At 48.6% G+C, this 21,005-nt stretch overlaps 8 protein-coding genes across 9 annotated transcripts; 6 read left to right on the plus strand and 2 right to left on the minus strand.

Annotated features, from left to right (window-relative positions):
• Nucleotides 1-245: 245 nt before the first annotated feature.
• Nucleotides 246-2,417, plus strand: FOIG_10229 (uncharacterized protein; the record flags this gene model as incomplete). Its single annotated transcript, XM_031210548.1, has 4 exons — nt 246-429; nt 484-987; nt 1,041-1,255; nt 1,301-2,417. The coding sequence occupies 4 exons, from the start codon at nt 246-248 to the stop codon at nt 2,363-2,365; spliced, it is 1,968 nt and encodes a 655-aa protein (XP_031060026.1). The 3' UTR covers nt 2,366-2,417.
• An 834-nt stretch (nt 2,418-3,251) lies between these two features.
• Nucleotides 3,252-4,886, plus strand: FOIG_10230 (uncharacterized protein). The gene has a single exon (XM_031210549.1). The coding sequence runs from the start codon at nt 3,503-3,505 to the stop codon at nt 4,076-4,078; it is 576 nt and encodes a 191-aa protein (XP_031060027.1). The 5' UTR covers nt 3,252-3,502; the 3' UTR covers nt 4,079-4,886.
• A 205-nt stretch (nt 4,887-5,091) lies between these two features.
• FOIG_10231 (uncharacterized protein) lies at nt 5,092-5,639 on the minus strand (the record flags this gene model as incomplete). Its single annotated transcript, XM_031210550.1, has 2 exons — nt 5,092-5,238; nt 5,295-5,639. 2 exons carry the CDS (start codon nt 5,637-5,639, stop codon nt 5,092-5,094), a joined length of 492 nt encoding a protein of 163 aa, XP_031060028.1.
• A 2,584-nt stretch (nt 5,640-8,223) lies between these two features.
• FOIG_10232 (uncharacterized protein) lies at nt 8,224-9,390 on the minus strand. Its single transcript, XM_031210551.1, has one exon. It carries the CDS (start codon nt 9,164-9,166, stop codon nt 8,432-8,434), a length of 735 nt encoding a protein of 244 aa, XP_031060029.1. The 5' UTR covers nt 9,167-9,390; the 3' UTR covers nt 8,224-8,431.
• Nucleotides 9,391-9,976: 586 nt separating this feature from the next.
• Nucleotides 9,977-10,900, plus strand: FOIG_10233 (uncharacterized protein). The gene is made up of 2 exons (XM_031210552.1): nt 9,977-10,408; nt 10,454-10,900. Exons 1-2 carry the CDS (start codon nt 10,063-10,065, stop codon nt 10,744-10,746), a joined length of 639 nt encoding a protein of 212 aa, XP_031060030.1. The 5' UTR covers nt 9,977-10,062; the 3' UTR covers nt 10,747-10,900.
• A 1,117-nt stretch (nt 10,901-12,017) lies between these two features.
• Nucleotides 12,018-13,943, plus strand: FOIG_10234 (uncharacterized protein). The gene is made up of 7 exons (XM_031210553.1): nt 12,018-12,301; nt 12,351-12,475; nt 12,525-12,757; nt 12,806-12,929; nt 12,974-13,246; nt 13,295-13,631; nt 13,682-13,943. Exons 1-7 carry the CDS (start codon nt 12,131-12,133, stop codon nt 13,871-13,873), a joined length of 1,455 nt encoding a protein of 484 aa, XP_031060031.1. The 5' UTR covers nt 12,018-12,130; the 3' UTR covers nt 13,874-13,943.
• A 213-nt stretch (nt 13,944-14,156) lies between these two features.
• Nucleotides 14,157-15,480, plus strand: FOIG_10235 (uncharacterized protein). Of its 2 annotated transcripts, XM_031210555.1 has the most exons (3): nt 14,230-14,618; nt 14,679-15,248; nt 15,304-15,480. In XM_031210555.1, exons 1-3 carry the CDS (start codon nt 14,246-14,248, stop codon nt 15,423-15,425), a joined length of 1,065 nt encoding a protein of 354 aa, XP_031060033.1. In that variant the 5' UTR covers nt 14,230-14,245; the 3' UTR covers nt 15,426-15,480. The 2 variants fall into 2 exon arrangements, with proteins under 2 accessions (XP_031060032.1, XP_031060033.1); XM_031210554.1 differs by having other exon boundaries at nt 14,157-15,248.
• A 345-nt stretch (nt 15,481-15,825) lies between these two features.
• On the plus strand, nt 15,826-20,692 carry FOIG_10236 (uncharacterized protein; the record flags this gene model as incomplete). The annotated part of the gene is made up of 6 exons (XM_031210556.1): nt 15,826-16,634; nt 16,684-17,826; nt 17,883-18,596; nt 18,649-19,238; nt 19,306-19,370; nt 19,442-20,692. The coding sequence occupies 6 exons, from the start codon at nt 15,826-15,828 to the stop codon at nt 20,690-20,692; spliced, it is 4,572 nt and encodes a 1,523-aa protein (XP_031060034.1).
• Nucleotides 20,693-21,005: the final 313 nt, after the last annotated feature.

Consider the following 21,005-nt stretch of genomic DNA (forward strand, 5'->3'; position numbering starts at 1 on the left):
AAAGACAGACACTATTTGATGTAGACCATTTTTTATGCATGAAACTATTTAAAAAGGCCCAGCTGGAACTCCATGGCATAAAAGCAACAGACAATTGGTCGAATGCTTGTTCGAATAGATAAAGAGACCATTCCCTTCATAGTACAAACAGACTGTTCTCAATCTTACACCACTCTTATTCTAACTTGGACCCCGAATCTTGTCGCGACAACACGGCCTCACTGCAATCCTTCAATACGTTGAACATGGCTTTTCCGGGGCCCAGTCGTGCCGCTGCCTGGACGCTTTCGCTTCCTACGTCTAGTAAGCCCGCTGAGTCTGCCATCCTTCCAGACGATGGAAGCAAGGGAAGCTCAGAGTCCATTATCGGCGAAGACTTGCGCCAACTGGTTGACTCCCGTGATATCCAAGAAGGGGGAAAATATCGCTGTACGTTGCTACTGAAGAGAAGATATTGCTGAAAGACTGATTGGGGATTTGCAGCCATTGTGAAGATTCAGTCCCGATTCCAAGACCGAGGGCGTCAAACTTGGATGATGGGAAGCGGATGGCTTATTCGTCCAGACCTCCTCGTTACCGCCGGTCATGTTGTCCACGACTGGGGACGCAAGCTTGGCCCAGCTGATCAGATCAAGTGCTACATTGGTTATAATGGCAAACAATCTGTCGGGTCACCTCAGGTTCAGGCGCGATACGGCGCCAAAGTTGTGACCCCTGTTGAATGGATTGAGGGTTCGAGCAACCGTACGAAGGACGTTGCTTTTATTCAGCTTGATCGACCTTTCACGGGCAACTTGCGCATCTTTAGCTACGTGAAGACCCCAGAGGCGGGCGATGGCACATACCTTGGTGTCGTCGGATATCCAGGCGATCAAACCTTGGAGGATGAACAAGGAGCTCAGATGTACGAGGAGTTTGCCAGGAGCGACTATAACATTGGAGAGAGTCCTCACCATATGGTCGAGTATTCTATCTCAACTTTCGCAGGTGCGGTTGTTCCACAACTGGCAATTCTCGAATCAATGCTGACAGTTTATCAGGACAATCTGGCGCCCCAGTCTTACGCAACTCTAATGGGCGACTCCATGCAATTGGAACTCATAGCTATGGTGGCGGTGGCTTTGACAGTAACTCAGGCACTACGATTGGAAACCCTCATGGTAACAATTATGACGATTTGATCAGTTTGTTTGACAAGAGGACGATTTTCGGCGATATTGGCAGGGTCCAAGTAGTTCAAACTCAAGACCGAACAGTGAGTAGCTGTGCCTTCATTTCTGACATCTCTAATTCCTGCCAGACAAGCATGAATGAGCCTTACGGTCTCAGCAAAGGCTACCCCGGCAGAGCGTTTGAAACCCCAAGATTCGACGAAGAAAGCTTCTTCGACACCCTGAAAAGTGTAGCCCATGTGGGAAGAGATGCCTTCCCCGTTGCTTCTCCTTTCCTCGGTTCCATCGGTGGTCATCTTAGTGCAGTAGCCGGAACTCTGCTTGGGTCACTCACAGAGAGCGCGCTTTCTCAGAGCACTGATATCGTAGCACATGGTCCCGCTGAACGTGCGGTACTCGCTGAAGCTGCTTTGCAGGCAGTGCTTGCTTCTGAGCACGACGAGTATGTGACAGAGGTGATCAACAAGATGGGACAATTTTGGAAAGCTGGTGCACCAAAGGCTGACACTCTCGCTCCTGCTATCACTCCTATCTTAGCTCAATGCAGCGTGGAACTTTCAAACCAAGTTGCTCCAGAGACCGAAGACTCCAAGGGACCATATTTCCGTGATCGTCGTCGCCTGGAGGTCGACATCACAGAGAGTGCTGCGATGAACGGAGGAGCTGCCTTTATTCAAGGTATACTGGGTCCAACTCGACAACTTGAGGGAGGAAGAGACGTTGCCCAATGGCTTGGCCCCGTGCTCATTACTGCGGCCTCTGAGTCCAAGCCTCTTACGTCCAAGCCCGCCTCTGCGGCGCTCTCAGGCCTGGGGAGACTTGACCGGGAGGAGCTCTCCATTGAGTCATCTACCTCTAGCGCAAACGAGGATGCAACCAGGATCTTGATCAAGCGTGCTGTCTTAGCAGATGCGGCTCTTCAAGCCGTAATGTCCCTCCCCCGCGAAAGGCTAGACCGGTTCAGGCCTGTCGACGGAGATGGCGACGTCACAGGCATTTTCGATTTCATGAAGGATGTAGTTCAAAAACTTGGACCAATTGCACTCGATGTTGCGAAGCGGACAGCCATCAAGTTTGGTCCTCGTCTCATCAGCGCTGCCAGTTGGAAAAGCCCGGGCCCTGACACTCAAGTCCCCCCTCCCCCTCAGCGTATGAAGAAGCCGTCGATGATGGATTATCTCAACCGTTATTAGGTTGCCACCACAGGGCGACCCGTTTTGAATAAAGTTTGTGCCGCTGCGCATGGGCTGACTGACTTTACTGATCTGACTCGATCGTCAGGTGGTTCACGTGGAGTCCGACTAATCAATGAGATGTGATGCGGGACAGTAGGAGCAGTCACATACCCTCAGCAGGATATACATCATAACTGTAACTTAAATTCTAATGCACGATGATCTGAAGCCGTTATGAGCGTTAACCGAGGTATTGATGTCATTCCTGAAGATGAACTTTTGTCAACTCAAACAATTATTGGCCAGTTAACGCACTCACCCTTCCAGGGCTGACGATCTCTGAACCTTTCACTGCGAAACCAATTCAGCTAAGAAGACCTGAGTAGCGTAGCAAACTTGACAATGTGGCTATGATTCATGACGCTGGCGTCAGATCTCAAGATCTTTGTCCAATCAAACTCAATTCACGGCGTCTCCCGAAGAGATCGACATCGGAGACATTATCTAGTGAAGCTTAAAATCTTCCTGACAACGTGGTTTAAGGTTGAGGATTACGAGATATTCGCACTGGCTAAGTCGTTACTAAATAGGTAACTCCGCAGTTAGGAAGAATTAGTGCTTACTCCGACATCGTACCACTTTCGAACTCCATACTAATAGGATAAACGGTTCCGAAGAAAGAAAGCCCGTGAGGGGTTTGCGGAGTGATGGAATTGCTCAATTTGGGGTACCGCTATCCTCCAAAGAGAACAATCCCGTTTTGGAAACGGTTATCAGTTGGTCGGCTGCCGGCTTTTGGTCCTAGCTGAAAATCCGAAAGCATACTGACTAATAATACTTCGGTCCAGAGACTTTGAAGTATCCAGGGACTCACGAAAAGTCGTTGCCGTTCATCATTCTCACGCGATGTTCATGTGCGTGGCTGTTGGTTTTCAACCTCTTTCGAACAACACGGCAATAAGTGATCCGATATCGAATGTCGAGTGTCGTCATTTTCAACCCGCGAGGAGTGACTAAGGCAATGATCTACCAAGACCCTTGAAGAGACCAGAGTCTAGAATGAAGGATCTATCACATGTTGACCAAGAAGTAAGCGCTATTACGACGACTCATCCAACAGCTCTTGTATAAAGGCAGCATGAAGTCAAAAGTGCAATGCAAAGAACCGATATCGAACCCAGTGTCTTTATGCGTAGCACCATCATGGCTGAACAAACTGACAAAAACAACAATACTGCTACGGAATGCACCTTGCCACCTGGAAGCAGGCGCGTGGAATATGAAGATCTAGATCCCGCCCAAAAAGAACTCGAACATATCTTGGCGACCATGAAACGTGACCCAACGGGCATGGGCATAAGCCATCTTGGCCGAGACGGAATCTATCGATCCCTCACCGCTGATCGCGACGTTGTTGATGCCGTTCCTTTCCCGCCACCTCTCGTCAAAGCAATGCTTGATCGCTTCCCATACAACGAGGAAGCCGTAAAGGTATTCCGCGGGGTTAATGGGACCAACACGCCGAAAGAACAATGGTACAAGCCTTTGCCAGGCATTTTACCTCCACCACTTGAGGAAGAACATCGTGAGGAAGCGAGAGAGGGGCAAGACGACTATAGAAATTGGTATGAGGAGAGGAGGAAAAAGATTGAAGCAGGCCTTTTTGTGAGAAGAGCAGCTTGTTTGATGTCGGATCATGACCTCGGCCCAGAGGCAATGACCACAAAATAAGGGAGACATCCGAAATTGGTTGGCCGATGTAGTAAGAGAGCTAAGTTTTGCGTGGTGATAATAATCTCCCAGCCGTATCAACTCTGGATCACAGATCTTAAAAAAACACGTCAGGCAGCAGACCAATTACTCAAATCGCTCTAGGTAAATTGATGATGGGCTTAGAAAAGCTTGTGATGGCTTTGGAAAGTTCAGGATGAGAGTTGTAAGATTTAGGATGAAGACTTTGAAGTTGGGTGTTCAAAACTCCCCGTGTACCACATGCACAACCTTCATCATCGAGATTCATAGACGCCTTAACTTGTAGGTACAGGCTTGCCGCTTGAATACTGAGGTTGATGGAGATAGGGTCTATCGGGTTAGCAATGAGCAGCGCCTTCAACCGAAGGATCAACTCGGTGGGGACGCAGAAGGCACCAAGAGGGATGAAAGATATTGTCTAATGGGTGTCGGACCTATCGAAGACGTAGAAGTTGGCTATTTCGAGGCTGCCGCCTTCGATACTTGTATGTTGGAGAACTCTGGGGGGAAGGTATTAACAGCCTGGGTGGTGCTGCCGAACCGGCTTTTCCTCCAGATCAAGTTTGTATCTAAACTCCCTTGTTCTGCCTCCAAAGTACTTCTCGATTTGAGCGAGGTTGCTGGGGATAAGGCATCCCTCTGAGAGAATCGTACTTGAACCCGCAAGGGCCTGCGAGGGCTCCGACTTGAAGTTGAAGCTGGGAAGAACCATCCTGGTACCCTTTATTCTGACCGTCGTCCCTGCGGTTACTAAATACCGGCTGGCAGTTAATGGCCGAGATGTCGACATAGAGATACTTGATGCGGCCCCGAATGGGTGGTAGGACAACGACAAGTCTCCGCTTCATGTCTTTGGCGTGATCTTACGGTACCCAGGAGTTGGTACGCGCGCACCTTCTTTTGAAGGATGCGCAAAGGGCCATAGGTCTCTCATTCCCCTTGGGAGATTAATTTCCAAATGCGTCGAAACCAAGATCCGTTGTTATCCACGGTCACTTGGTCTCCTTCCGAATGCCCAACTTCTTGCCGTCATATGTGGCGATGATAGCTTGCTCGTTTGCGAAGCCTGGCATACACCGAACGTCTCTGGCTCGATGGAGAGCGTTGAGGATGGTGCTTTGACTAGCAGGTGGCAAATCCTTGACAGGGATGTCAAAACCGTCAAACGGCTGTCGGCTGTCGGCTCACCGTGGACGTCTGAAACTGTCGCACGCATGCTCGACAAAGTATCCTCCCTTCGATGGGCGGATAGAGAACTATCTCGGGTTCCAGACCTGAAATGACATTCGAATGGGTTAATATCAAAGTAGGGCAAGTGGTTGTCCACATCCGTTTGGCCCCTCTCGGACTGGGTTGGACCTGGCTCGTGGTGCATAGAAGATGGGTTGATCCCTTGGTCGTATGTCTTTCGTATCATCTTCCACATCAATGTCGCTACGTCAACAGCCTCGTCAAGATTACCTCTCTGTCGAAGCATTTCATCTAATGTTTCAAAGATATCAGGGATCGGTTCGTCGGCACCATGATTCTCGTCAACCATCACAAGGGCTCGTGATTCCGCCAGAGCAGCTAGTTCCCTACCGGCAGGGATTCCACCTCCTCCGTATGAGAAGCAGTCAAAATTGATTGTCCTATTGCAAAGCAGCCCCCCTTTTCCAGAATGAAAGCAGTCTGGTCGAGTTCCCAGTGCAACTTATTCTAAGGAGGGAGTTATGTGGACTCTCATTACGTGATGGGAGTGCTCTATGCAAACCAAGTGCTACAAGCTTGGCTCTCATGCTGTTAACAGCAGCTGCATCGAGAGCTTCCTTTCGACCTCTTATCCGACCTTTGAGGTCGGCTCGTGGTTCATCAGGTATACCGTACATATCCGTTAAAGATAAAGTATGACCAGCGGGCTAACAGGTACCGCATTGACCTGATAAATGGTCCTCTTTTGTTATATTGCTCGGGAGTTATTTTACATGCACCAATCCCGTGAGACAAGCCGGGATACCTTGGTCAGTCGATGGAAGTGCTCGACCTGAGTGGTCCTCTAATAGGTTTCGTGCGGGGATATGGGGCAAATCTTCGTCCTGGCGCTCTTGTCGCCACTGTGTAGTCTTTGCCGTCTCGGGAATCCGGTCACTGCGAGGAACGCATCTGCCCCAGTGATATCGAAATATCCCGTCGGGAGGGGCGTGGTATACTATCTGGCATGAGAGAGCATAACATCCGTCAGTCGTGTATTCTCGTTGGGGCGTATCTTGCTTCTGTCTTTTGACCAGCGAGTCGGTCATTCCTTCTGGTCGCAGGTGCTCGGTTCCTCCAGGCGAGTGTGTATACCCACTAACGCAGGAAGTGAAAGACGTCCTTCCTTATCAGCAACCTCTCAGCTCAAACCGCATGCACAGAAACCCCGAGTCTGAAATTCTTACCACTCTATTGACACTTTCGGAGAACATTTTGATCTCTTTCTTCCACCAGCCGATTGGTTCCTTTTCCCAGCTATAAGTGCTTATTGGGGCGACATGGATTTGATCATGCGTGTAAGCCTTTGCATATCCTTACTCTGAATGATGACTTGCTGATGACGTTATGCAGCAGAGATATCTTTCATCACTACGATCAAATAAATTCCGTCAGCAATACTCTTTCGTGAGTTCGAAGGAACTTCCAACTCCGGGTTCTGGGTTTACATGCCTATACCTGAAAACATTGCCACCCCACGGATGTGATTATTGCAACAAAGATACAGTGTATTCTTCTCTATCTGGCGCTTTGTGTCATTTGCACAGATATCACATCCATTGCATCCCTGTAGATCGGCCCATACTCAATGGCCCGTTCGTAGGATGGGTTAAGTGGCAGCCTTTGAGTTTCGACCCAAAGGACAAGATCATGTCTGTCGCATCCAGACTCATCGATACCTTGACTGAAGTTCGAGAAAGAACAAAAAGATTAACCTGTCTGCCAGTGGCAAAGAAACACGCGTCCCCAGAAGCCTCGTATCTTGCTATGAATCTGTCACCGCGAAAAAAACTCTCGGCTATGAATTGTGGGCGTGTGAAGAATCTCAAGCGATCTAATGGGTACCAGCTACGGCAGGGAGTTGCTTTATGCGTTCGAGCTCACAACGTCGAATCGAAGTTGAAGTGCCAGCTTGAGGACGCCAGACGAGACGTGATGATGGCTAAGGAGACCCAGACGATATAGATCGGCTCACTATCTCACCAATAGGCCTGTAGTTTCTACTTGTGACGCTACTACGGAATCTCCATGCCCACCCCATCTATCAATCAACAAATCTACGGCTCTCCGGTTCGCTGCAGTGCGAGACCCAAGACGTCGCAGATTTCTTGAAATCTCTGCTCTAGAAGAGGAAATGGAGGCTTTGAGTATCATTTTCGAAGTTCAAACACGGACGGTCAAGGCCTATAATCAGGTTCTGAGCGCACAATTCTTCCCAAAAGACACTACAGATCGGGTAGATCTGAAACACCGCAAGGATATGTATGCTCTGGAAAAGAGGCACTTGGACACGCACATACAAAGTCTGGTTGAAGATGGAAAGACACTCGAGATATTACAGAGGATTTTGACCGCCACAAGACATGACATGAAGCAGATGATAGAGGTACTCGGCGAGGGTCATGGAAAGGCTATCAGAGTGTTTACTTTCGTCACGTTGTTCTTTCTTCCCCTCTGAGTATTTTGCGTCAGAAATGAATGTGCCAACTGATCTGATGATGTGCAGCTCTTTTGTTACTAGTTTCTTTGGGATGAACACTACAGATGTCCGCGAGTTAGACAGAGTTCAGAGGGTATTTTGGTCATCTGCAGTACCATTTACTCTGGCAGTATCTAGTCTGGCTCTCATTCTTGGATACAAGTGGGACAGGGTCACCGCATTATTCTTCAAGGCATTCAAGATTCAAGATCCATCAAGGGTTTGTAATGAGCTGGAAAAAGATCTCCTTTCTCAGCTAGGTGACGAAAATTCCAGAACTAGCCGTAGGTCTGGTTCTTCCTCGATACCGACTCTGGGCATATCAACGAAGTCTGGTCTTGAAACGAGAAGGGACGGAAGCCGTGGGAGAAGAGGGTTGACATTGCAAGCGCATCAGAGCCCTTTCAGGGATTGTCAGTAGTTTAGAGTTGCTACATCAAAATTTTATCTATAAGATATCAAGAACTTCTAATGCAAGGGTGAATGGTAAATCAATTGGTAGTGACTTCTTCCGAAAATGACACAATCTTGAACAAGTCACACTCACAACTATCACTTTTATCCCTGCCGCAAGTCACTCTGAAGCTACTAGACTTGCTACTTCTCGATATCTGTACTCTTGATCAAATCAGAAAGTCTGATAGAGTCCGCTCGATAACGATAGAGCGTAATGACACGTTTGGTGGCGCCGACAGTATGTAGATGATTGTATCAACGACGTTTTTATTCGTTATGCCCTCATTAGAACCACGCAGCTTCTGCCATTCGGCACTGGTAGGCGATACATCCTCTATCAACCCAGGATAGACCGAAGTGACGCGTACAGATGTACTTTTCAGTTCCTCCACCAATCCCTGGGTGAAACCGTCCTGAGCAGCCTTTGCCGCTCTGAAGGGAAGTGAAGCGCCCGTGAGCCTTGCGTACTGAAGGCCAGACATGGAGACCACGTTATGAATGTCTGCTCGGGGTCGTTGTTTCAATAACGGCAGAAGCTGCCGTGTCAAAATCATGGTGCCTGTGACTGCTGAATTCACGACCGATAGGATCTGATCATCGGTTTGCTTGTCGAAGCTGCCTTCAGTGAAATGGGCTCCATTGTTGACCAAGATATCGATATCAGGATGTGATTCGACTATCTCCTTCGCTGCTTGAGCCACGGAAGTAGGGTCCGAAAGATCACAGACAATAGGGTATGCCGTTGCGCCGCTGTCCCTCTTAATCGTCTCACTGACTTCTTGCAATGCGCTTTGCGATCTTCCCAGCAAAATCGGAGTAGCCCCCTGAGAAGCAGCGACAATGGCCAAAGCACGGCCAAGGCCACGGCCCGCACCCGAAATCACAATCTTCCTGCCCTCCATTGTTGGCTCGTCTCGTAGTTTTGTGGCTTTGGAGAGTACGAGAAATGCTTCTGAGTATAGGAATTTGAAGAGAAAGATCAATATGAGTGTGACACAGATTACAAATCAACGGTGAAACTATTTACAGTCCAAGGAGTAAATGCATGATCGTGACAAAGTTGAAGTTTGACCCGATGACAAATCAAGCTTGTAGTGGTGTTTGTTCCGCTATCGGCTCCGCCAAGGTACGCTTTGGGCTGATGATTTTCATCTGAGGCTTGCCTATACGATCAAACCAGATTATAACAATTGAGTATTCTCCCTTCTGATCGAGACACACCCTAAAATAAATTGAAATGAACTGAGATTGATTCAGATGGCATCTTACTCACCAGCCTACCTGTGTCTAGCTAACAAGAATCGCGGTATGGGCTGCCTGTTCCGTCATCTTGTCAATGGCCTCCATACAGGGTCTCCGTGAGGCTATGAGTCAGTTTGATGCCATAAAAGCCTGCAACTTTAACATAAATGCACGGTTTTAGATACAGGCCCCAGATTCGTTATCAATGTTGACTGGTCTCCATCCTGATGACTTATATGAACGTGGCCTGGGCATATTGCAGCGTGTCCGGAAACAGACATAATTTCCTGAGAGCATCCCCAACCAGCTACTTAATCCCATTTAATGAATTCTTTATCCTATAATCTGTGGTTCAGAGCTATACGCTCATTTATCTCGTCTCACTGAGTGATAGATTGCCTGTAAGCTTCGATAATTCTTGTTGGTGAGTGAACATTTTAAGTGGGACTGAGTCAATTTCGCGGCGTGGCGAACAAAACAACAGCCCCGTCAGGCCAAGAACAATTCGTGCCTCTTCTCAATTCGCATCATCCGTCGCATATGTAACAAGGAAAATATGAATGGATTTATAAGCACCAGTCGACTTTGCGCGCGCCGCACGGGCTTCTTCGCGATCCCGCAATCGCGTCACACCACCGCGACCAACGTCCCCTCAGTCAGTATCAGCCTGCAAAAACACCGGACCAGCAGCCAATGCTGTAGCAAAAAGAACGCCTCACAACCATCGACGCCACCATCTATAACATCCCGCGACTTTTGGACCTTGAAGTCGGCTTGGAAGAGGGCTTCTGTCAACACTACGCGATGCCTCATCGGGTGTACAGTCGGCGATTTCGCGGCCATGTGGTTTCTCCAGGCCTATTATCCCGGGCTCAGTATGGGAATAGTGATGCCAATCTCAAGTTAGTAGCCAATCAACTTCAACAGAAGCAAAACTAATAAAGCAGTGGCCTCTGGTGTTTCAACGTCCATTCTTCTGGAGACGGTAATGCTACGCATCGGCCGTGACGGATTGACTTGGCTTACGGCGATGAGGACAGCGGTTGGCATGAGTCTGATCTCCATGTTGACCATGGAAGCAGCTGAAAATGCAGTGGATTACTATTTGACGGGTGGCCAAGTTGCTCTTGACGATCCGTCATTCTGGCTTGCTGCTCTGGTATCGATTGCAGCGGGTTTCCTGGCACCGCTGCCGTACAATTATGCGAGGTTGCGCAAATACGGAAAAGCCTGCCACTGAAAAGCCCACGAGACAGCATCTTGCGTCTGGTTTTAAGCTTGTATTATTATGTGCGTGTCTGATGAACTATAGATAGATATCAGATGGAATCTCTATTCTTTTATATCACAACTGGTAGCCCAGGCTTCGTTGAGTCTGTTAGCATTTTCGGTAATCTTTTTCCGGTCTCGCCAGGCCGGGTCGTGATGCCGTGACTGGTGCTTGCCAAGCTTTGCTATGACTCCAAAGCCTCCCATTTTGACAGAAACGTAAGAGATAACAAACATTTCTCTATTCTTCGATTAGGGCAGGCATTTGGCATGTGCGAACACTGGCGGCTCAAAACTGGTGCCGGCTGGTCAATTGAGTTTTCACAGGGCACAAAGATTGAGTGCTGACATCGTGGAGCAGCCTCAACAAATAAACCCATGCATTCATCTCTCAACCATCGGCTTCAGAAAACAAAGTACCGCTTATAAATATCACCCAATCTACCCCAGGACCCCATTATTTCCCTGCAGCCAAGAAATCTCCAGATAAACAACCCCAAGAGATCTAGCCAAGCCTGGCGTTTTATCTCTTGGAGTCTCGACCCTTTTCCGGCACGTAGCGCGACACGTGAACCATCGGAGCTTCATCAGTGTCCGAACCATTTTGCGTGATAGCTTTGCTGTGAGAGCAAATTCGCGGCGCAAAAAGTAGACTCCGGGAAGCTGTTTGTCTCTTATCTCATCTTGAGTTAGATCTGTGACGGAGAGGTGCCGTTTCGTAGCGCCGATGAGATTTGTCCTCGGAGGTAGGAAGTAATGGTGGTGTGATTGAGAGGATGATCCAGGGCTGGATTAAGCATACTTTATGCGTAAAAATTACATGACTCGTAGCGCGGATCTGCAAATTTGGAGTTCATGCACAGCGGACAGTAATGATGGCAATGAGATTGAAGCCAGATTGATAACAGAGAAATCATACACAAAGGCTTTAACAATTACCGTTTTCTCGGGTTGGATGCGCGTATTGGCATGCAATAATCGCTATGACCATCTCTTCATTCTTGACTGGATCTAGAGTCGCATCGGTCATCCCATCAAATCTAATGGTTCCCCCAGTCTCACTCACCATCTCCACAGCCATAACCCCATGCAGCACCAAATGAGACACTACACAGTTGTCATTAGCGTCACTCTCCCCTCCCAAATTAACCTTGAAAGTAACCTTTTCCTTCCTCCGGCCTCTACTTCTGTCTCCGGAGGCCATTTACCCCAGGTTTACCACCATTTCCCCAGGTTTATTCCCCGCCCCCCACGAAGATCACCGTCCAGAACCCATAAATATAGAGAGCCTGGACCTCTACGAAAATTTTCTTCTTCACGCCAAACTCACCAACACAACAAGAACAAGAACAATAATGGCTACCACTACTGACCAGAAGCGTGAGGCGCCCGAGTTCGCGCATGTTAATAGCATTCTTGAGGATGAGAAGCCTTCGCAGGTGGAGGAGCGAGATTGGACGGGTACTGCCAAGAAGACAGACCCCGAAGAGATCCGCCTAGTCAAGAAGCTTGATCTCTGGATCATGGTGAGTGATCTTCGCGCCAATGCTTGGCTGGGTTGCTGACATTTTACAGCCTTGTCTTTGTGTCATGTACTTCCTCAACTACGTCGATCGAAATGCCATCGCTCAAGCACGATTAAATAATTTGGAGGAGGATCTCAACATGACTGGTACCGAGTTCAACACGACTGTTTCGATGTATGTTGACGCGACTGTCAATTTTTGGGAATAATGCTGATGATTTTAGCTTGTTTGTTGGTTATGTTCTTATGCAGGTTCCCAGCAACATGTTGATCACCAAGGTCAAGCCTGGTATTTACATGAGCGCTTGGATGCTGGTTTGGGCTGCTGTCTCTGCTTGCACTGCTCTTGTGAAGAACTATGGTGGATTGGTCGCTTGCCGATTCTTCCTAGGTATCACTGAGGCTCCTTTCTATCCCGGTGCCACTTACATGCTCTCCATCTTCTACACCCGCAAAGGTCAGTTTCTCACTGTTGAGAAGTATGCAAGATACTAATGTTAGACAGAGGTCGCGGCTCGTATTGCAGTGCTTTACTGCGCTCAGATTCTCGCCACTGGTTTCTCGGGTCTCATTGCCGCTGGTATCTTTGCAGGTTTGGATGGAAAGGCCGGTCTTGCAGGATGGCGATGGTGAGTTCCTCGCTTCTATCTTCAGAACCATCTAACAGTTATAGGCTCTTCATCATCGAGGGTGCTGCTACTGCTCTTGTCGCCATCGTCGGCTTCTTCATGCTTCCCAACACTCCCCTCACCACCCGCTGGCTCAACGAGCGCGAGAAGCAGCTTGCTCACGAGCGCATGGAGAAGGACAAGGCCTATGACTCTGAGGAGGGCGGTTCAGCCTGGGAGGGCTTGAAGCAGGCTTGCGCTGATAAGCGAACATGGCTTTTCTGCCTCATGCAGAACTTCCATCTTTCTGCATGCTCTTTCAACTCCTTCTTCCCTACGTGAGTGATCCTAGCTTGCTTTTCGTGTCCACGCTAACAGTGTCATAGTGTCATCAAGACTCTCGGCTTCAACACTACCATTACCCTCGTCATGACCTGCCCTCCCTTCATCTTCGCTGGTGCAGCTGGTATCCTCTTCGGTTGGAACTCTGGACGCATGCATGAGCGTACCTGGCACATCACCGCTGGACTATCTATTGCCGTTGCTGGTTTCGTTCTGGCTGCCTGCACTCTCAACACTGCTGCTCGCTATGTCGCCTGCTTCATCTTCCCCATGGGTGCCTATGCTGTCAACTCTGTCATCATCGGATGGGCTTCTTCTACTCTATCGCAGACCAAGGAGAAGAAGGCTGTTGTCCTGGCAATGACCAACGTCGGTGGACAGGTAAGATGCCCAGCTCTCTTGTTTCGGCACTCATACTGACATTGGCATAGATCGGTTATATCTATGGTGCTTACCTCTGGCCCAAGAGTGACTCTCCTCGATATGGAATTGGTTTCGGTGCCTCTGCTGGCTTTGCTCTGTGCTCAATTGCCTGCGCTTGGGCCATTCGCGTCCTCTTGATCCGCGAGAACCGCCGCATCCGCGCTTCCACCTCTGAGCAGGTCAACCTTTATGGATACTAAATGTGGAATGATAGATGAATAACGTAGCCTATATATCTCGGGGATTTCTGAATAGATGATGTTCCGAATACTTGGCCCTTGTTACCGTGAATGTCGACCCACGTGGAGTGGATTGAGGGGAGTGTTTCAGTTTGTCGCATGCAGGCTGAGCCGCAGATAGTTCTTATTCGTTGTAACCATACCGACACTGTTGGCTCAGCCGAGAAATGTCTATTGGCTTAGGCAACATAGCCTCATTATCTTGGCTGACTGGGTAGCCCAGGTCTGCCCCGCACGGTTGCCTAACTTGGGGAATGCGATAAATACGCAACTTAGCTATGAGATAAGCCCGCCTTACTCTTTCAATCCTTAGGCTTCTATCCATCAACCAGAATGGCGACGCTACTTCGTCAAGATATCCTCTCCAAGGCCCCAATCCCCCAAGATGAAAGCCCTCTCTTTACCAAGCTTCCAGGAGAAGTCAGAGACAGTATCTTCTCTTATGTCCTCACGGATCACCCGGACCCAACACCAACCAAAAAGTTCAGAGAAAACACATGCTACACTCGCCCTTCCTATCTAGCAGCTCAATCAACCGATACCAGACTTCTTCGGACATGTCGCGCCATCTACCGCGAAACTTGGTTCAAGCCATTTCTCCTACGAGAGCACACAGAATGGGCTACAGGTGAAGATCGTGCTCCTCCACCTCACAAAGCTCCTCCACCTCTGGGCCCCATGCTCGCAAAGATCTCCAAATCTCTAGGCACAGACAATGTCGAGATCGAGAGACTGAGAGTCTTTGCTCAGATGTACAGACTCGAAGATAACGGTCTGCAAGACATCCTACGTACGCCCCATCTGGCTCCCCGCACCATGACGCTCACCATTCGTCACACTGATTGGTGGTATTGGGAGGATGACGAGCCCCTTCACTTTGAGGGAAACTGGATCGAGGGTGTTTGTCAAGTGCTGACTCCCAGTACGACTCAATTCTGCATTGAATTGGAGTCCCTCGATCGGAAGAAGGATCAGGTCGACAAGATCGCCAAGCAGATGGTCGACGCATGGTTCTTCAAACGGCCCGATGGTGTTGTTCTCTACGCAGATACATCAAATGCCAACCGCAAAGTAAGTCGTTGGAGCGGTTCAAGCACTTGGCACGGTCAACGCTGGACTCGAGATGAAACGGAACCCAACAAACTCGACTACTACATCGTCTCCGTCACATTCCGTCCTCTGATCTCAATCGAGCGAAGCGGCGGCTCCGTAAGCGAAAAGGCAATCAAGGAAGCACAAGACCCTCACGCCCTGGATCGTCCCAAACTCTTACTTCCGGACAACCAGGAGAGAATAGTGGCCGAGAACCCTTGTGAGTGGGTTAGTGATTCAGATGGTGAGAGCAATTCAGATGAAGCATATTGTACAATGTTTGATTAACCCGAGTACAGACGACGCAGCATTTGAGGGATTTCTGCAAGATTCGGACAATGATGAGTGGTATGCGGAAATGGAGGAGATGTATGGCAATGGTCGATTCATGCAAGGGCTGTATGTCGGCCGCATGGAGTAGTGTAAATTCAGTCGTCAGCTATCTTATTTCATTAATACACTTTGGTCAAATGGGAGCTGTCTATGGTCTTGTCTCGTAAATTTCCAATATGCCTCGCCTCGATTCAGGCTGCTTCAACCCATGCCCAGAAATCTCAAAGTGCGGCTGAAATTCCAACCAACCACCAACTTCAAGCATTCGCAAAATCAGGCTGTGCATGTCTGCTTACCCCGCTTCGTAATTATCGCAAAGATGACCTTTCCTGTTAGCTTTGTTTCCTTCTGTCTTATCGTCAAGCCTTGAACAGATGATGAGGTCGGCTATCCCGCTCAGCAACAACACCACCAAAGCCCATACAGCCTAAGCCATCGACAGCCATCTCCACACCTTGCCAACTCCTCGAGGAGCACCTCAATCAGCCATGAGATTCCTCAACACCGAGACCTTGAAACTACATCAATTTGATGACGCATCTGCCTATCCCCCATACGCGGTCCTCTCTTATTGCTGGTATGCGCCCGAACACGAGCTGACCTTCAAAGACTTTGAAGATTTAAGCAAGCACACTTCAAAACCTGGATATTTCAAGATCATCAACGCTTGTCTGGCCGCCATTGCTCAGGGCTACGAGTGGCTTTGGGCGGACAATGTCTGTATCAACGCAGAAGACGCGATCGAGAAGAACGAGACCATGAAAAAGCTTCACTTCATGTTTTTGAATGCAGGGGTCCGTTTGCTATATATTAGCGAGATACCCAATGCAAATATCAAGGATGACGATAAAGAAATATTTTCATCTGAAGCTCACAAGAGTCGGTGGGCGAGTCGCGCATGGACTTACAGCGAGTTGATTCCATCGCAGAAGTCGGTATTTTATGCCGCCGATTGGTCTCAATTGGACCGAGAGTTTCTGGCTAAAAACAATACTAATATACTTGGAGTCAACCAATACGATGAATCAAAAGGAGACAGAGAACATTCCCTTTTTTCGTCAGACGGGCCGACTGGGGCAGAGTCACTGAGCTCGTTCACATCCTTCAGCTCTGCTCAAAGCGTCAATGAGGAGGAGCGCGCAACTCTCTTCAACTCAGGACGGAATTTTCTCATCAACCAAAACAGACCCTCTTACAAATCGGCACCAATAGATTCATTCGCTTACAGACGGGGTTTGTCTGATGATTCTGGTGATGATGATGTAAAGAGAGGTCCCAGCGATCCGCAAGCAAATAGGTGAGGGCACCCCAGTGCTTAGATGCACAAGATTAATTTGTTGCGATAGTCAAAGCGGTATCCGTATCCTGATTCTCGACAACGACCATGCCGTGAGAAATACACTATCACGGCTGCTAAAGCGTCTTATCACGGCTCAAGTCACTGTTGACAGTGGCTACGTGGTGAACTTAAAGGGATCAGGTTATGACATCGTTTTCGCTCGTGGGGAGGGAACTCCCCTGCTCTACATGCCACCAAATTACAGTCATCGAGGGGCCGTTCGAATATTAAAAAAGTTCATTACTATGCCGATTGCACCCTCTCATGTTCGGATGGTATCATTCGAGGAACTTGGAGAATACCAGGTCATCTGCGAGTCGCAGAAGCAGAAGCTCCTTGTGCAGCTTGTATCGGCAGTATCTGGAAATGAGCAGGTCTACGAGAATGACTTCACGTTGATGTTTAGCGTCACGCTTTCGGATGGCTCTGTCCATGGACCAGCAATGTCGTTCTCAGATCTCGCTTCTCACATCTCTCTCCAAGAGCCTATAGCGCAAGATCAGCTATTGGATCATCCGACTATTGATCTTGCAACTTTGGATCTCTTTGGTGATCGGCAGGCCATGGGCCACCTCCGTCCGATGAAGGATGCAGGGCCAGCGGACAGCTACCCTCACGACCCTGGTTCTACTAAGACCCAGAGCCCTCACGAGTATGGTAGTGTGCAAAGCGAGGTCATCACGAATAGCCCACATTCATCAACTTTTGACTTCACAGTCCAGAGTCATGGGACACGTCCTTCGACTGTTCCTACTTCTCTGCCGCATAAGCCCCGAAGTCCAAAGGGGGTCTTGGCCTCTCTGCAGACAACAGAATGCCAAGCGGAAGAAGTGGAGAATACATCATCAAGTCATCACAAAGACGAGCAGAATCAGTGGTCTCCTCACAATTCCGAAAATAGCGCTGAATTCGATACAGCTACAACGTATTCTTTTGACACGCTCTCTGATGACCCCAAATTGCAATACTTCCAGGCCTTCATAGATCAACTCGCTGAGGATGTGAGAGCGGCTACCGACGGAACAACTCTCAAAGACGTTGGGCAAGGGTTTCTCGACCAAACGCTCAGAGACTTTGCGTGGAAGCTGCATGAGGAGTCAATAAACCCATTTCAACTTGAGACTTCTGTCATAATCCACAGAAAGAGGAGGTAAGCACATTATGGCTTTGAATATTAATATTTTCGCGATTCATGGCTATTGGCAGGAATATTGTCGACCTCCTCGACTTCCAAGTACCCGCATTTGAAGAAGCTGAGAGCGTGTCTGGCCAGAGTCTCGGGGACTCGGAGGCAGAGAATGGAGAAGAAACTTTCACAGTCCCTTTCAAAAAGGCCGAAGAAATGATCGTCGACTGGATAAATGACGTCAAATCTGGAGAACCGAACGATCTTTCACAAATGCCCCAGTACAGACGGTTCATCCAAGGATCCGAGGCTTACCGATGGCTTTTGACAAAGATCAGCCAGCAAAGTCGGCTATCTTCCGAAGAGCCTAGCCTGATGGATAGGATCGGCACCACGATCAGAAATAAGTTGAAAGAATGCATTCCGCACCACAAAATGAGCAGAAAGAAAGCATCCATCGCTTTCGAAATGACATACTCTGTGACATTGGATGTGATTGGAATAATGAAACACTCCGGGATCTCTTCCTCCTTTGACAAAGCCTTGCCCAACATCCTTTGCTTGACAGGCAAATGGGACGAAGCGCAAGCTACAAGTGTTGCAGAATATATGGACCAAACATGGCCCCAGTCTGGCGGTGCCATTATTTCCCTGTTACAAGACCTACTCTCAGACCAAGAAAGGTTTTTTAGTCAATTTGATGGTGTGTCTCTAAGAAGTGCTCGATCTGGCATTTGGACAAAGCCTGCCTGGCACCACTCGTGGGAATTATTCCAATCTTTGTCTTCTAATGGGTACCGTACACCAAGGCCATAACAGAAGTGTTCGATACGAAATCTCAGCCAGGGGCGGCTACTACGCTGTTTCTGAGGTAGGTGAACAGATTGCTTGGTTGGCTTCGGCCTTTCAAAAGCACACCGACTTTGTGTCGATCAGGCCATGCGTTACCGATGTCTCCGCCACAGCCTTTAAGAACAACAGTGGAAGGACCACTGCCGTTATGGGAAACTGCTCCTTTTCTTTCTCCACACGCCCCGCAACCGCCTATAACCCAAGCCAAGGCTTCTGCTGGGAACGGTTGTTTGGCTCTCTGAGCATAGTGCGTGGCTACCCAATACTACGACGCTCAATGCCAAAGTCTGGCCTCGAGGTGCCTTTGCGATATGCAGCATCTATAGTGGGATCTTCCGAGGTTGTCCAGTGGGACAAGAGACTGGTAATAAAAGGATTCAACATGTTGATGGTCGCTACACAAGTAACTGCTGATGTCATGGTATGGCATCTCCTCGTCAGTGAAAAGCCTGAGGAGAGAATCTCATACCTCGACCCGAGGCTCGATCATATTGATATCAGACCTTCTGACGAAATGTCCCTTCGGTGTATTGAAGGCAAACGTCACATTGTTGGATGGTGTACTAAAGCAACAGACTTCTGTGGTGAGCCAAAACTTCTTCATGAGTTTGTCATTATACCAAATATCCGATTACTGACTCAAAGGAACAGGACATTCTACTGCCAATCACATGATCAAACCTGGCGGTCTACCGAAGGCATCAGCATCCATTGTCGTAGACAAGCTATACATAGAAGGTGGAAGTCCTGTTACTGCTGGTCTCATGCTCGACGTTAACAAAAGGAGCAACCCTTTTGGCTCCAAAGAGAGAAAGACTACCCAAGTTTTCTTAATTGGGTCAAACTTCAACCAGTCGTTTTCTACGATGCTGAAGAACGTCGTGCATGGCTTGTCGACGGTGCTTCTGCCCTGCTCCATCTCGTCCGCATTTCACTTCACCTAGATATCAATGATCCCGAATCAGCCTACGACTGGGTCTATGATCCCAGCAAGCTTAAAGACCACTGGCCAGGTGTTGGAAGTCGCCAAGCGGCACTTCAGACTTTAAAGAGTTGGGAAAACAGGGCATTAAATGTTTACATTGTCAACAAGCACATCGACCCGAATGGTGTACCTGTTACCAAGTATTCGACCTTCGAAGAGCGAGTAAAGACAATTCTTCACTCGATAGAGAAGTTGATTGATCGACAAGCCCAGGCGGCATCTCAAGACGGTATCAAGATCTCTCAGACCTTGGACCCACGTCGGGATGTTGTCGGTTTCGACATCGTGGATATCATTGATCCCTCAGTTCCTATTTACCCGCGTATTCAGCATCTCAACTCATGGGGACACGGATGGATCGATTTGATACCGACTATTGGCATAACCGCCCTCTTCGGGCGGGGATTTGGAGATCTTATAGGCGCCGATGAACCTGATTTGATCTGCCCAAGCTGGAGATCGGTTCCAGCAGGAAAAGACTATCTTGCTGCTTCCATATCAACAATGCAGATGCTCCATGAGAAACGTCTCCTTAGGATGGAGCCCGGCCTCATTGGAGGTGAACTGACTAAGAAGATTACTTGGGTAACTGCCAAAGAAGCATCTCTGCATTGCAAGTGTCTCAAGAGGCAAGGTAGCAATGATGCCCAAACTGCTGGGGCAGAGTGCAATCACAACCCTGTCCAACTCCTTACCAAAAGATGGTGGTCCCGTACTATACCGCATGGCTTGAAGCCTGTACAATTAGGATCTCTTGACCCTGAAGGGGCTGTGATCTTCGGTCACACTGTTCTGGGACTAAGAACTGGAGAGAGATCGGCACCGAAACAGGCAGATGATGACGGTGCTGCATCGACAACCAGCGGCGAGCAGACCCAACAGGCTTCAACAACTGGCTCAATCGTGAGTAAGACGACATCCATTACTGTCCCGAGCGTTGAAGCTTCCAGCCAAGACGCGGCAACTGTCCAGCAGAGTTTACATACAAACAAGACAACGAGTCAAGGTAAGAAGAAGAGATGGCCGAGGTTCAAGGACTGGGTCAAAAGATGAGTGATATAGCGGGTTATTCAAGAGACTAGTGTGCTTTGAGAGAACAGACAATATACCCAATCTCATTCAACTAGCTTCAGGGAGATAGGACATCCAAATATTTATTTCTCGGCCAATCCATTCCAACCAACTTCGTAGTCTTCATCTCCTCTTCCTGCAAGAACCCATGTGTCAAGCTGTCAAAGTGGCTCCAGTATACGGTGTTACCCACTTGCTGAAGAAGGTGCACATATTCTACCCCAACGTCCCGAAGAGTGTCAAAGCCACAAGTGAAGACTACCGCAGGTAGTAGGTCTTTCAAGTCTTCTGACTT

The sequence above is a fragment of the Fusarium odoratissimum genome, assembly GCF_000260195.1.
Source record: "Fusarium odoratissimum NRRL 54006 unplaced genomic scaffold supercont1.17, whole genome shotgun sequence".
Taxonomy (NCBI): Eukaryota; Fungi; Ascomycota; class Sordariomycetes; order Hypocreales; family Nectriaceae; genus Fusarium; species Fusarium odoratissimum.

Excerpts from the sequence above, each read along its gene's own strand:
- FOIG_10230 (XM_031210549.1), top strand. The coding sequence starts at position 3,503 with ATGCAAAGAACCGATATCGAACCCAGTGTCTTTATGCGTAGCACCATC.
- FOIG_10232 (XM_031210551.1), bottom strand. The coding sequence starts at position 9,166 with ATGGAGGGCAGGAAGATTGTGATTTCGGGTGCGGGCCGTGGCCTTGGC.
- FOIG_10233 (XM_031210552.1), top strand. The coding sequence starts at position 10,063 with ATGAATGGATTTATAAGCACCAGTCGACTTTGCGCGCGCCGCACGGGC. Across the intron at positions 10,409-10,453 it reads AATAGTGATGCCAATCTCAA|TGGCCTCTGGTGTTTCAACG; the intron begins GTTAGTAGCCAA and ends CTAATAAAGCAG.
- FOIG_10234 (XM_031210553.1), top strand. The coding sequence starts at position 12,131 with ATGGCTACCACTACTGACCAGAAGCGTGAGGCGCCCGAGTTCGCGCAT. Across the intron at positions 12,302-12,350 it reads AGCTTGATCTCTGGATCATG|CCTTGTCTTTGTGTCATGTA; the intron begins GTGAGTGATCTT and ends GACATTTTACAG. Across the intron at positions 12,758-12,805 it reads CATCTTCTACACCCGCAAAG|AGGTCGCGGCTCGTATTGCA; the intron begins GTCAGTTTCTCA and ends AATGTTAGACAG.
- FOIG_10235 (XM_031210554.1), top strand. The coding sequence starts at position 14,246 with ATGGCGACGCTACTTCGTCAAGATATCCTCTCCAAGGCCCCAATCCCC. Across the intron at positions 15,249-15,303 it reads GTGGGTTAGTGATTCAGATG|ACGACGCAGCATTTGAGGGA; the intron begins GTGAGAGCAATT and ends ACCCGAGTACAG.